We start from the raw sequence: 15,832 nt of genomic DNA on the forward strand, positions 1-15,832 counted from the left end.
CTAGCATGGAGGTGCGTGTTCGCAATCTGGTACGCCCAGTACCAGCACCACGCACCAGGAGTCTAGTGTGTCAACCCAGCCTCGCCAGTCAACAGTCGTCATCAGAGCTGCCCGCCAGTCAACAGTCGTCATCAGAGCTGCCCGCCAGTCAACAGTCGTCATCAGAGCTGCCCGCCAGTCAACAGTCGTCATCAGAGCTGCCCGCCAGTCAACAGTCGTCATCAGAGCTGCCCGCCAGTCAACAGTCGTCATCAGAGCTGCCCGCCAGTCAACAGTCGTCATCAGAGCTGCCCGCCAGTCAACAGTCGTCATCAGAGCTGCCCGCCAGTCAACAGTCGTCATCAGAGCTGCCCGCCTGTCAACAGTCGTCATCAGAGCTGCCCGCCAGTCAACAGTCGTCATCAGAGCTGCCCGCCAGTCAACAGTCGTCATCAGAGCTGCCCGCCAGTCAACAGTCGTCATCAGAGCTGCCCGCCAGTCAACAGTCGTCATCAGAGCTGCCCGCCAGTCAACAGTCGTCATCAGAGCTGCCCGCCAGTCAACAGTCGTCATCAGAGCTGCCCGCCAGTCAACAGTCGTCAGAGCTGCCCGCCAGTCAACAGTCGTCAGAGCTGCCCGCCAGTCAACAGTCGTCAGAGCTGCCCGCCAGTCAACAGTCGTCAGAGCTGCCCGCCAGTCAACAGTCGTCAGAGCTGCCCGCCAGTCAACAGTCGCCAGAGCTGCCCGCCAGTCAACAGTCGCCAGAGAGGTCAGACTGCGCCGAACTGCCGGAGTGGCCAGACTGCGCCGAACTGCCGGAGTGGCCAGACTGCGCCGAACTGCCGGAGTGGCCAGACTGCGCCGAACTGCCGGAGTGGCCAGACTGCCCCGAGCTGCCGGAGTGGCCAGACTGCCCCGAGCTGCCGGAGTGGCCAGACTGCCCCGAGCTGCCGGAGTGGCCAGACTGCCCCGGACTGCCCAGACTGTCCCGAGCTGCCAGACTGCCCAGACTGCCCCGAGCTGCCAGACTGCCCCGACTGCCTGGAACGGCCAGAGCCTGAGCCGCCTCCAGGATAGGTGGGTTGGGGAGGGAGGGTGTAGCACAGTGCCGTCGTTGACGGCAGCCACCCTCCCTTCCCTCCCTTATTGTTTAGGGTTACTGTTTAAGGGTTTTGTTGGGGATTTTGTTTGTTGGTGGTTTTTTGTTGTTGTGGTTAGGTGCATTCCGGGGTCTGCACCTTGAGGGGGGGGGGGTACTGTCACGTCCTGACCAGCAGATGGAGCTGGTGTAGTAGGTTGGGGGTCAGGACGTGGCAGTCTGGTGTGTGTCTTGTGACTCCTGATCAGGAACAGCTGGGAATCGCTGTTCCTGATTGGGAGTCACATATGTAGGAGTTGTTTGTCACTGGGGTTTGTGGGTAATTGTTTCTGTTTGAGTATTTTCCTCACAGGACTGTTTGCTGTCGTTTTTTGTTCATTTTGTACTGTTCTCTTGTTTATTTGAATTAAAACTCTAATGATGAACACATCCTCTGCTGCACCTTGGGTCCCTCTTACAGACAGCCGTTACAATCCCATAGAATATCTGTGGAGGGAGCTGAAGGTTCGAGTTGCCAAACGTCAGCCTCGAAACCTTAATGACTTGGAGAAGATCTGCAAAGAGGAGTGGGACAAAATCCCTCCTGAGATGTGTGCAAACCTGGTGGCCAACTACAAGAAACGTCTGACCTCTGTGATTACCAACAAGGGTTTTGCCACCAACTACTAAGTCATGTTTGGCAGAGGGGTCAAATACTTACTTCCCTCATTAAAATGCAAATCATTTTATAACATTTTTGAATTTTTTGTTGTTGTTATTCTCTCACTGTTCAAATAAACCTACCATAAAATTATAGACTGATCATTTCTTTGTCAGTGGGCAAACGTACAAAATCAGCAGGGGATCAAATACTTTTTTCCCCCACTGTACAGAACAAGGACAGGTAAACAGAAAGAGGACAGATGTCACCTCCCATATCCATCCTGCCATCAACCCCAACTTTTGATAAATTAAGATGAATTGGAAACAAAACTACAGTAAATGCAATAATGATAGTCCTTTATTTAGTGGTAGAGCCTGAAAACCTATTTTCACCTCTAGATGGCAGTGCTGTGTAAGTCAACAGACAGCAGGAGAGGAACTAGACCAGTAGTTCTCAAACATTTTCTCAAACAAAACAGCTGTTTTGTGATAGCAAATTCACCAGGGACCCCCTCTTAATCAGAACACATAAAAATAGCATACCATGAGTACCATGAGTTTTACCATGACTTCGACAGCGCATGGCTGGACAAACGTATTCTCGGGCCCTGGGAAGGAAGATTTCAAAGGCCCTCCTCTCAAAATGTTGAATTTTTCAAGTAAATTTCCTGCAATTCTACACATTTTGCCATGGGTCAGAGAAATGTTTTGTTGTTGCATCTTTAAAGCTAATATCCTGCAATTCTAAACATGTTGCCTTGAGGCAGAGAGAAGACCTTCAATTTAAAAAGGTAACTGTCCAATGTTTTCAGATTTCTATAAAATATTACAAATAATTAAATCACAATATGCATAAAATTGTTTTCCTTCCCAAAATTTTTTAATTAAGTACTTTAATGGCCAGCTCATTCTCCTCAGGAGAATGACATCCTCCTCAATGAGGAAACAGCACACATTTTCTAAAGGTATGTTTAAGATACATGTGGGGTTTTTTTAAGTCCCGCACAGTAATCCTATTTCCCAAGTAAAAATAAACTTTGAATGACCAATAATGTGACCGACCGGCTCGTTTCGGTCTGATGTAGCAAAATTTGACATTGTGTTTTTTACATTGGATAAAAGTAGAGACTCAGAGCTAGAAAATTGTATATCACGCTACAGCTGAGGACAAATGGGAAAGTAATTCTGCTTTGAAAGTTGATAAACTTGTAACCTCACTTTTGAGAAATGGCCCTTGAATCTTTTGGTACCTACTGGCGGGCCCCTCTTTGTTTACACCCATTCAGCATAATTCACACCTTTTTAAGCTTTAGCCCCACCCATCTCTTTAAGGATTCACATGTGAGGCTATGTACTAAAAAAACGAAGATTTCCAGACTAAAGGCTGGCTTATACTACGAGTGTGTCCGTAAATTTAATCTGGGCGTTCGTAAACTCAGAGTGTTGTCAGATTGGACATTCGTAAATTCAGAGTGTTTTGCTCTCAGGGGCGTTCAGAGTGCACACTGGACACTCTGGCCGAAAAGTAGGGTTGATCCGAGCGTTCTGACCCAACAGCAGGCAAGCACACAAGCTAACTGGCTAACGTTGGCTAGATTGCTAGCTACTTCCAGACAAAAATGAGAGAACAGCTCACTCTGACCATTTTACTCGCCCTAGCAGAGCTGGCTAGGCAGTTTTTATGTTATCCAGAGCATTGGTGACTGCAACTGTGCTGCTGGCAACAATTTAAATACGCTTTTTTGCAAACGTTTACTGGCACCCGCCATATTCAACGGGTGTTGAGCGTTCGTCAATTCATCAGTTATTCTACACTCTCGCACATTCAGGCGAGCATGCTCTGAAATCGGAGTAGATAGCCAGAGCGAATTTATAAGCTACGTCTATCGACAGTTGTCGCGGTGCTAAACATCATAAATATTCTATTGAAATAGTGACTTGCCTAGTGGAGTCTTTTCTTTAGACAGCTCGCTAGCTAAACAATTAACCATAATCCCAATTCATAACGTTACTACCCTGCAAGAATCTGCAGGTATCTAACCAACTAGGTTCAATGTTAGCTAGCTAACATCAGGCTATAACTAGCAATGCAAATGGTTCTGAGATACGAATAATATTACTACACAGATCATACATGTAATGTTAGCTAACTAGCAAGCCAGCTAACATTAGCTAGCTAGCTAACAGTACACTTTAACTTGAAATGAAAACGACTGACAAAATTAGAAATGTGTAATATCTGAAAATGTAGCTAGCTAGACTCTCTTACCCGTATACATGGATGGACGCTTCTCCCTCTTTGTCATGGTTGCCCTTAGTTTGAAGATGAACTCCGGAGACAGGTGTTTTATACAACAGCCTTCTTTCTGTGTTTTCTCTTTTCGACCCCATCTGCATATTTGCAATCAAACGCCAGAATTTCTCCATCTCCTTAGCTATCATACTTTAATTCCACTGATTTCAAAACTCGGTCCTCCAGAAAGTGGAGAGCAACACATATGCAGTTCTACTACGTGATATCTTTGAAAAAAGCCACAGAAGCGTGCTACATGGCAGACCAATCCGAACGAATCTCTTGGCATGTCCAGCCCACTCATTATCTCAGCCGATCATGGCTAGCGGGAAGGTTGCTGACTTTTTCTGTGACTAAACCAACTAGGCTCATAATTTAAAAATGTTATTCGTGTTTACAGATGGCATACAAGTTTGTTATTAAGGCACATGAAAGTTCACATGTTCCAGAAGGCATTTCTGACCAAAAAATGTTATGTTCAAACAGCTCTCCTGTGAAGTCATGACTTGCGACATACACCTAGTTTCCTGAATCAGGTCACAATGTGCAGTGGTGTAAAGTACTTAAGTGAAAATACTGTAAAAGTACAACTTCAGTACTATTTATGTTTTTGACAACTTTTACTCCACTACATTCCGAAAGAAAATTATGTACTTTTTACTCCATCCATTTTTCCTGACATCCAAAAGTACTCATTAAATTTCAAATGCCTAATAGCAGAACAGGAAAATTCACACACTGAATTCCAATTCACACACTTATTAAGAGAAGATCCCAACTGTTTCTAATCTGGCGGACTCACTAAACACAAATGCTTCTTTTGTAAATATGTCTTGTTGGAGTGTGCCCCTGGCTATCAATACATTTTAATAAAAATTATTAATTGTGGAGTCTGGTTTGCTAAATATAAGGAATTTTAAATGATTTATACATTCACTTTTGATAATTAAGTATATTTTAGCGTTACATGTATTTTTGATACTTAAGTATATTTAAAACCATATACTTTTACTTTTACTCAAGTAGTATTTTACTGGGTGACTCACTTTTGCTTGAGTCATTTTATATTAAGGTATCTTTACTTTTACTCAAGTTTGAGAATTGGGTACTTTTTCCACCACTATATGTGCACACATATTCTGGCCTTGTGTTCTAAAAATAGCTACAAAAAATTATTTGAGTACTCAAGTTATAATTTATTGTGGCAGAACTAAAGAAACATTATTGTGTTCTGTTCATAAATGTGGATTCCCCCTGTGAAGAAACCATGTAGAAATGTTGAAATGTAGCCTATTTCCCAAATATTGCAATAGCCTAAGGTGTCCAAAAGTTGCTGCTTTCAAAAAGAATAAGAATAAAAGTCAGTCGATATTCTCAATCACAGCTTTATGAGACATTGAACAGACAATATTAATGGCATGTGCGCGCCACACAGACAGACACAAGGGTCAATATCACAAAACATTTGGAACATGCAACATTTTACATCTTTCTAAATTGAGACAGGTATCAATTATATTTTATCCAAGTTTATAATTGTGTGGTGTTGGCCGTGTCTTACTCTTTAAAATACATTACACAAATTCTTGATATTTGACAATGTAACTGAATTAATTTGAAAAAGATGCCAAGATAACAGGGTGGACCAAGGTATAACAGGGTGGACAACTATAACGGGACAGAACATAAATTAAACCCTGAAACCTGAATACTGAACGCTGAATAGATATCTACATAGTAATACATGTAGTAACAACATTGGAACTGCTATTTAGTTACATATTCATTGTGAAAACAACAATACAAAAATACATTGCATGTACAAAATCATTGGAATTAGCATTAAAACACATTCCTGTCCCTATCTTCCTCTCCCCCTCCCTCGCTCCCCCCTTTCACCCCAAATGCTCTTCCACATACTTCCAGGTGGATTCTTCCCTCTGCAAAGAGCATTTATTGACAGCCAGTGGCTCTGGCATCAGACAAATTATCTGTCCATCAAAGTACCAACAAATATCTTCCTTTGGACTTGGCCAGAAGAATATGTTGATGCCATTCCGGTGCATGTACTTCACCTGAATGTTATGTTAGCATATGATATGATAGCATATGATAAGATATAAAGAGTAACAAACACCATATACATTTCAATACTCAATCAACTACTGTACAAGATAAATGTATGTACTGTATGTGTGTATGGGGAGGAAGGAGGGTTACTTCTGCTCTTGCCTCAACATCACTCTCAGTAATGAAGAACATCTCCACAAAGGAGTTTTAAGACCCTTTAGGACATTGTACAGGGCCTGGGATATCCTTTCCATGGTGCACTGCTCTATCAGCAGATCTCTTAAGAGCATCTCCAATACCATCTGGTGCCCCTTTCCGTGGCTGGCCTCAAAGAAATTCCAGTTGATCTCTTGAAAGCCTTGTTTGTGTGGTTCTGTGGCAAGCAGGTAGAAGTTCCCTTTTTGCTTGTATTGTGTAGCCGGCCCGTCATTAAAGAAATTAAGCTGGCTGACTTCAGGGTACTTCTGCTTCAACATGGCAAGAACCGGATCAAGGTGGGCCCAAATGGCAGGTGGATCATGACTCTGTGATGGTGAAATGGAGCAAAAAGCAATTGGTGGTTGGTCTGCAGCAGTGTAGTGCACTCCAGTGTGGAGAGTGGCTTGCTGGTGAGATCCTCCAAAATGCACGGACTGGATCTCTTGACTGTATTTGCATGAATAGTTTTCGCTGAAGTCAATGTGCAGCAAGCACCCATTGTTCTTCAGACTCTCCCTAAGCTCGCTATAGGCCCTGTATTGCCACTTGGTATTAAAGATGTGTTGCCTAAAACTTAACGTGCCTATCTTGAAACTGACTGACCAGTTCAGTTCCTGTTATTGTGACCTCCCTCTCCACGGTTATCATGGAGCACTTCTCTACATCTTTTTGGATCTTCTCCAAGGTCCATTATGTCAGAAGAACTTCTACATTCCCAGGAGGTTTTAAAGTTGGATGGGTGGTGAGTAAGCAATCCTTACATTCACCATAAGCACATAGCTTCGATTTCAGGTTACACATACTTGAGTCGACTATGTCCTCAAGGTTTTTGGTGGACAAAAGCCCAAGGCTGTGAAGAGAATTTGCCATGAACTGTAAATTCTCATGGGTTTTGCACTGACAAGTTTCACGATCAGTGTCATTGGGCGTAACAACCCAAAATGGTCTGAGGTAGCAGAAGGAGGTATAGGACAACTGACCTAGTTCCTCAGGCAGGAATTTCCTGTGCAGATTTTTTCATTGTGTCAGTCAGAAGCCTCTTCTGCATTTTGTTCTTTAGTCGTGTCATGGTTTGTTTGTGTCCGGTCGTTATACTACTTACATCATCACGGAGAAAGAAATCCTTCACTTTCCTTTTTATTTCTGTTTCTGTTCTCCTTCCCTTCCTCGTCACAAAAGAGCAAAGGTCCCCTTCCAACTTCGCTCTCATTATTTGAAAAGCCCAACACCATCTTCTGAAGTTTATACTTCTTCAGTATATTCACAGGGGTCACTTTCGCAATGATTTGCTTGTTCTTCTGATTCCTTGCATTTCTGTATTTTGTTTTGATATCTTTAATGAGAGATGTTTGAAAGACAAGAGCCCTCTTAATAGGTTATGTCACATTCTGACGTCTCAGCAATGCTTTGACTGTTGAATGAGGCGATACAGATGCCTGTTCTCCCCTAATCGTTGCATACCTCTTCCTGTATTTTTTCATTTTTTTCCTCTCCTTTGCCACTTCAGATTTTAAATGCTCTATCTCTTTTTGGAGTCTTCTGTGTGGTTTTTTTCTAATGCGTTCCCCTTGCTGGCATTGCCTAAAACACATTAAATGCATGGTTAGGATTCTAGGGGTAGAGTCAGAGATAAAGTTAAGGATAAGGGTTAGTAGATCGGGATTAGGATTATGGGTTATGGTTCGGAATTACGGTTAGAGTTAGTAGAAAGTTTAGCAACTAATAATCTTAAATGCCTTATCTTAAGCATATTCTAACCTTGAAGGCCCAGGCTGATTTTCAGGAGTTGAGGGGGGTGTTTGGGACTGCAGCAACGCACTAGCCTTGGCCCTGGCTTTTTGAATCTCTCCATTTCTTCCTTTCTGCACACTGCACTCTGTCACAGAGTTGAGCTATTGCCTTCTTCCCTGTCTCTCCATCTTTCCTCCATTTCTCCCTCTCTTTCTCTAGATACTCTCTCCTTCTTTCTGGGTCAACTTTACTTCATTCTCTGTATTGCCGCTGTCTTTCAGCTGCACTAAGAGGAGGTGCCATTCCTTCAGGAAGACCTGATGCAACTGATATGTATTTATTCTTTAAATACTATACATGCTACAGTGAGGGAAAAAGTATTTGATCCACCTGTTGATTTTGTACGTTTGCCCAATGACAAAGAAATGATCAGTCTATCATTTTAAACCTGCAGCGCCCGCAAGGTCCCCCTGCTCAAGAAAGCACATATACATGCCCATCTGAAGTTTGCCAATGAACATCTGAATGATTCAGAGGACAACTGGGTGAAAGTGTTGTGGTCAGATGAGACCAAAATGGAGCTCTTTGGCATCAACTCAACTGGCCGTGTTTGGAGGAGGAGGAATGCTGCCTATGACCCCAAGCACATCATCCCCACTGTCAAACATGGAGGTTGAAACATTATGCTTTGGGGGTGTTTTTCTGCTAAGGGGACAGGACAACTTCACCGCATCAAAGGGACGATGGATGGGGCCATGTACCGTCAAATCTTGGGTGAGAACCTCCTTCCCTCAGCCAGGGCATTGAAAATGGGTCGTGGATGGGTATTCCAGCATTACAATGACCCAAAACACACGGCCAAGGCAACAAAGGAGTGGCTCAAGAAGAAGCACATTAAGGTCCTGGAGTGGCCTAGCCAGTCTCCAGACCTTAATCCCATAGAAAATCTGTGGAGGGAGCTGAAGGTTCGAGTTGCCAAACGTCAGCCTCGAAACCTTAATGACTTGGAGAAGATCTGCAAAGAGGAGTGGGACAAAATCCCTCTTGAGATGTGTGCAAACCTGGTGGCCAACTACAAGAAACGTCTGACCTCTGTGATTGCCAACAAGGGTTTTGCCACCAACTACTAAGTCATGTTTTGCAGAGTCATGTTTTGCAAATACTTCCCTCATTAAAATGCAAATCATTTTATAACATTTTTGAATTTTTTGTTGTTGTTATTCTCTCACTGTTCAAATAAACCTACCATAAAATTATAGACTGATCATTTCTTTGTCAGTGGGCAAACGTACAAAATCAGCAGGTGATCAAATACTTTTTCCCCTCACTGTATATATCCTGTAATTATGTAATACAATTTATGAACAAAATCACATATTTTGCAACACATTACTGCAAAATATCCATTTGTCCACCCTGTTGAGTGCATGTCCACCCTGTTACGTGTACATGGATAACAGGGTGGACAATAATAGGGTGGACATTTTGAGGTAAAATTAGCAACTATGCTCCAAGTGATCGTGATGAAGCTAGGATAATGTCTGCCAAAAGGAATTTGCATTGTTTAACAAATATATTTAGAAATTATGAAATTCGATTAACGTCTTTTGTATTCTTGCTTAACAGGTAGACATGTTATGCTTTCCCACATCACCAACATGTCATGATGAAAATGTAAATAGTATGAAATCTAGATACTCACCAGGCTAACCACAGTTATTTTCCCGCCTTGGAAGTGACATCATTTCCTGTTTGTGATGTCATTGTAGACAATATATATTTTCTTAAAGTGCCAGTAACCACAATGTAACAGGGTGGACAACGACTTTAAGGACATACAGAAAATAGTATATATTCTTATAAAAGGTGCAGCATTTAACATAAAAAGACTATAAATAAGATAACATTTAATGAAGAAAATTTGAAAATGTGTAAATATTTTTTTAAATGTATAATTTCATTCCTAATTGTTCTCGTTGAAGTTGATTGAGCAGCACCTGGGACATTGAAAAGTGCCTCCTTCCACTTAAATAAAATAGTCTAAAAAGTATAAAATATACTTTGAAGTCTATGTCAGTATGCTTCTAAGGAATACACACATAAGGATCCTTGTATATTTTATATACAATTTTGAATGATTTATGTTGAGGACAAAAAAAGAACACTTTTAGTGATATTGACGCACAAACAAACCTGTTTCATACTGAAGCTCCACCTGGAAGGAATATTAGAAAATATTTGCCTGCACTTCGTCCAGTTGTTGCATGTGATTTGCACTATAGCTATATATGGTGGTTTTTAGCTGCTACATTTTCTTTTACAACATTGTTTTTTTTGGGGGGGGCGGGGGTTTGGCCAATATATATACATATATATATATATATATATATATATATATATATATATATATATATATATATATATATATATATAGAGAGAGAGAGAGAGAGAGAGAGAGAGAGAGAGAGAGAGAGAGAGAGAGAGAGAGAGAGAGAGAGAGAGAGAGAGAGAGAGAGAGAGAGAGAGAGAGAGAGAGAGAGAGAGAGAGAGAGAGAGAGAGAGAGAGAGAGAGAGAGAGAGAGAGAGAGAGAGGCACAGAATGGACCACAGCACATACAGAAAGGTCTGGGACATATCATTACACACAGGAAAGTCTTTGGAATCCCTAATGTCTCCTAGGCAGACGGGTCCTTGGTTCAGAGAGAGTGCAGGTTAGGGGTTTAGAGTTTAGGGGTGAGGGTTAGCTACAGGGCAGTGACAGCTTGGAGGTGGAAGGAAGGCACCGGCTTCCCCATACGTAGTGCGGGGGTACAAGCTGTGCCATTGTTAGGACGTGTGTCCCCTCTCTGTCTCCCCTGGTGGGAGGACTGCTACCTCACGTAAGGGGACTATCCTATGGGGCTTCTCCCTCCCTTTACATTGGGGGTCACGGGGATCTGCATCACTAATGCTATTATCCAGTGACAGAAGCGTGCATGTGCACAAGCGTGTGGGCAGATACACACACACACACCACACACACACACACACACACACACACACACACACACACACACACACACACACACACACACACACACACACACACACACACACACACACACACACACACACACACACACAGACACACTCACACATACATACAGTACACACACACGTCACTCTTCTCTCTGTGTGAGTGTGTGTCTCTCTCTCCCTCCCTCTGTCTTTCTTTCTCAAGCCTCACTGTAACCATTCTATAGCACAGCTACAAAGACAAACTGTCTATTTCTCTGTCTCTCACATTCTCACTCTCACTCCTAACTGTAAACCTTCCCTCCCTCCTTCCCCTCTTCCCACTCTCTCTTGTTCTCCCTCAGTATGGCTCACCGGTTCAATCTGCAGTGCGTTCCTGTAGCTGCCGAAGAGAGCGGCCTGTGTTCTGAGAAAGGCTCGAGCCACGCCGTCTCCTGTCGTTGTGGAAACCTTCTTTAGGCGGTTCTTTAAGGAGGACACCTGGAGAAAACAAACATTAACAAACAGTTACACCTTACTATTGTTTATGAAGTCTACCTAAGGACTATGTGATAAGCAACGTGTAACATTTTCACCTACATAGTCATAGGTACATTTACAGGTCATATTTCAATCCATCCATACCCCAATCCCTTCTCTTTGGCTCCATCCATCAATCTCTTTCACCCGACCTTAATACCTTCTCCCATCATCCATCCATCCCTTTCACCTTACCAGTGTCTTTATCTATCCCTCTCTCCATTCACTCATCCATTCCTTTCCCAATACCCTTTCTCCTTTCCTACCAACATCTCAACCCTCTTTCCTCCCTTCATTCCCCCTTTCCCCCAGAGATAGTCTCTCTCACCCTTAGGTCTCTCATCCCCTCTAGTAGCATCTAGACCCCACTATTTTAAAATCAGCCCTTCTGTTCCCCAGGCCCCCCTCTCTCCCTTCTCCCTCTCTTGCATCCATACGCACAGCGCCGCTGAAAAAACGGCCCGGCAAGTCAACAACAGCGTTATTCTACATGAACACACTCCATGAGACAGCCATTTAGGCTAATGCTCTAGCCGGGAGGAAGTGCGGGGGGGCTGAAGTAATCCTTTCTCTTTCCATCTCTCTCTTCCCCTGTCGCTTCTCTCCTGCAGCGAGCTCCCCCAGTTATTAAAGACGCTTGGTTACCTTGTTAGCAAAAGTTTTTCCTCTATCAAAAACCCAAAAAACTTGCGACTGGAAAAAGAACAGTAGGAAAGAATACAGCTTTTTAGTAGCATTCGGCATGACCTGGGTTTGTTCTCTACCACAGCAGAGGCAAGACCAATAAGACACGCAAATGAATTGTTGTTGTCATTTCCTCCCTCATTTGTTTGCATGAGTACTTTTATTTGGAGGAAATGGAAAAGAGTGGATTTGAAATGTCAACATGTAAGTTCAATGTACAGTGTCTATTTTGTATACAGCAGTACTGTGTGTCTAAAACAAAATTCCCCTCTGGGACATTAAAGTATATCCTATCCGAATGTGAATGCTCAAGTTAATCAGTGTGTCCAGAAGGTAGAACGACTTTCATTTTCTGCATTCAGGCGTAACATCATGCACAATATAAAACTGTCATAAGGAAAGAGTAATGGGCCAAAGACAGAGTCCTGGGGAATACAATTCAATAGTCTCGCAATGAAGACCCCTTTTCAACAAGTACTCTTCCTTCGTCACTTCATCAACACCAGGGGTGCCCAACTGCCTGGGTGTGCAGGCTTTTGTTCCAACACACCTGTGCTGGTGTGGTAGGCTGCAACTAATCAGCCGCTTATCAGGAACTTGATTCTATTGTATTTTGAGTCATTGCACATTTCTTTGATCTGATGCTTCCTCCATCTCACTACCACCAGCAGCTCCACATCCTCCTAATGCTTCCTTAATACTTCCTCTACCTGTCCAGAATACACACACACTGTCACGACTTCCGCCGAAGTCGGCTCCTCTCCTTGTTCGGGCGGCGTTCGGTGTCACCTGTCTTCTAGCCATCGCCGCTCCACTGTTCATTGTTCCATTTGTTTTGTCTTGTTTCCCCACACACCTGGTTTACATTCCCTAATCACACTACATATATATTCCCTCTGTTCCCCCCATGTCTTTGTGTGGAATTGTTCTTTGTAACGTGTTTTGTGTGACGCGCCAGGCTGGTTTTTCCGGGTACCATGTTCACCCGCAGTATGTTTAATTGTTTAACATTTTTGCTTCATTTGTGACTTTGTCGCGCATTACACTTTTTCTTCTGATAAATAAAGTGTGCGCCTGATCACAACTCTCTGCTCTCCTGCACCTGACTTCTACACCAGTAGAACAACCTGACACACACACTCACTCACACATACACCTCGTAATGTCCCCTTATCAAAACACACTACAAGACAAATGAAAAGACATGAAAACCCACCAAAAATCCAGAATTACAGCCTTACGTTAAATGAAGAAAAAAAAGACAAAACCAAAAAAAGAACAGAGACGGGAATAAGAGGATGAGGTGAGTGTGTAATGATAGGACGGAAGTCTCTTAAAAGTTTACGCCGTTTCTAGGAGCAGACGTGGCCTCTGATGTTCCCCAGTGATACTGCCAGAGATGCGCTTAATCAACCTTTAAACACTAACACTATAGGTACTGTCCGTTTTTTTCTTTTTCCGTACTGCTCCCCCGTGGGAAACGAACCCACAACCCTGGCGTTGCAAACACCATGCTCTACCAACTGAGCCACACGGGACCTTTGTGTGGGTTAACTGCGTTGCTCAGGGGCAGAAAGACAGATTTTTACCTTGTCAGCTCGGGGATTCGATCCAGCAACCTTTCGGTTTCTGGCCCAATGCTCTAACCACTAGGATACCTGCCGCCACAGGATGGTATTGACAAACCATCACGTGGCTATTTCCAAATACCCCGGTATATACGGTTTACCGCCAAAGCCTAGTGTATGATCAGGGGGCCGGAATATAGTTATAAATAATTTGTACACTGCACATTGACCGCAAGATATACAGTCCCTTCAAAAATATTAATACCCCTTGACTCATGCCACATTTTGTTGTCTTACACTTTGTCATTCACATAATGACAAAGTGATAACATGTCTCTAGAAAATGTCACAAATATACTGAAAATGAAATACAGAAATATCTCATTTATATCTATTCACACCCCTGATATAATATTTGTAGAAGCACTTTTGGCGGCAATTCCAGCTTGAGTATGTCTGCATCAGCTTTGCACATCTGGATTTGGGAATTTTCTCCCATTCTTCCTGGCAGATTTTCTCAAGCTCTGCTTAGTTAGATAGGGAGTGGTGGGGAACAGCAATCTTCAAGCCTTTCCACAGATTTTCAACGTGATTCAAGTCTGGTATTTTGATTGGGCCACTCAATTACTTTCACATTATTCATGTTCTGAAACCATTCCAGCATTGCATTGGCTGTATGCTTGGGGTTATTGTCCTGTTGGAATGTAAATCTTCACCCCAGTCTAAGGTTGTTTGCACTCTGAAGCAGGTTCTCATCAAGGATTTTCCTGTATTTGGCTCCATTCATTGTTCCCTCTATCCTTACCAGTCACCCAGATCCCTGCCTCTGAAAAGCATCCCCATAGCATGATGCTGCCACCAACATGCTTCACGGTAGGGATGGTGTTAAACGTGTGATGAGCTGTGCATGTTTTTCTCCAGACATAGCGCTTTGCATTTAGGCCAAAGAGTAACATTTTTGCTCATCAGTCTTCAGACTCTTTTGCCTTATGCTCTCAGAGTCTTTCATTTGCCTTTTTGCAAACTTGAGGCGTGCTGTCATGTGTCTTTTCCTCAGGAGTGGCTTCCGTCTAGCCACTCTCCCATAAAGCCCAGATTGGTGAAGTGCTGTAGAGACTGTTGTCCTTCTGGCAGGTTCTTTCATCTCAGCCAATGAACTCCGTAGTTTGGTCAGAGTTGTCATTGGGTTCTTGGTCACCTCCCTGACCAAAGTCCTTCTTGCCCGGTTGCTCAGTTTGGTCATACAGTCAGCTCTAGTCTGGGAAGTTCCATATTTTTTGTTTCCCAATGATGTAGACCACTGTGCTCTTGGATACTTTCAACACTAGAATTTGTATTAGACTCTTCCCAAGATATATGCTTCATCACAATTCTAGGAGATCTACGGATAGTTCCTTGGACTTCATGGTATAGTTTCCACTCTGACATGCACTGTCAACTGTGGGACCTTATATAGACATGTGTGTCCAAACAATGGAATCGGCCACAGATGGAATCAAATCAAGGTGTTGTGACATCTCAAGGATGATCAAATGAAATTTGATGCACCTAAGCTCAATTTGGAGTGTCATATGAAAGGAGTGCATATGCTTATGTAAATGAGATATTTTCAATAAATTTGCAAATATTTCTAAAAACACAAAATGTGACCCACCACCTGGATTCGGTTCTATGTAGCAACATTTTAAATTGTGTTCTTTACATTGTATAAAAGTAAAGACTCAAAGCTAGAGAATGCTACATCATACACTGCAGTTGAGGAACAATGGGAAAGTGATTCTGCTTTGAATGTTGATTAACGTGTAACCCCACTTTTGAGATAATGGCCCTTGTTTTGGTACACCTACTAGAAAGCTCTTCTTTGTCTACACTCATTCAGCATCGTTCACACCCTCTTAAACCTCAGCCCCACCCATCTCTTTAAGAATTAACGTGAGGCCATGTACAAAACAGATTGAATAAGGTAGTCTAATAAACAATCAAATATTTCAAGACTAAAAGCGGTGAAAGTAGTAGCATAAAGTAGTATTAAAA

The 15,832-nt window shown here is 42.8% G+C and overlaps 1 protein-coding gene across 1 annotated transcript in view; it reads right to left on the reverse strand.

Moving 5' to 3' along the window:
- Nucleotides 1–15,832, reverse strand: part of LOC106562885 (DENN domain-containing protein 1A) — a 273,596-nt gene that overhangs the window by 50,078 nt on the left and 207,686 nt on the right. The window contains exon 13 of the mRNA XM_082958057.1: nucleotides 11,382–11,507. Coding sequence (XP_082814183.1) covers nucleotides 11,382–11,507 — 126 coding nt within the window. The remainder of the gene's footprint in view (nucleotides 1–11,381; nucleotides 11,508–15,832) is intronic.

The sequence above is a fragment of the Salmo salar genome, chromosome 11 (assembly GCF_965601325.2).
Source record: "Salmo salar chromosome 11, fSalSal1, whole genome shotgun sequence".
Classification (NCBI taxonomy): domain Eukaryota; kingdom Metazoa; phylum Chordata; class Actinopteri; order Salmoniformes; family Salmonidae; genus Salmo; species Salmo salar.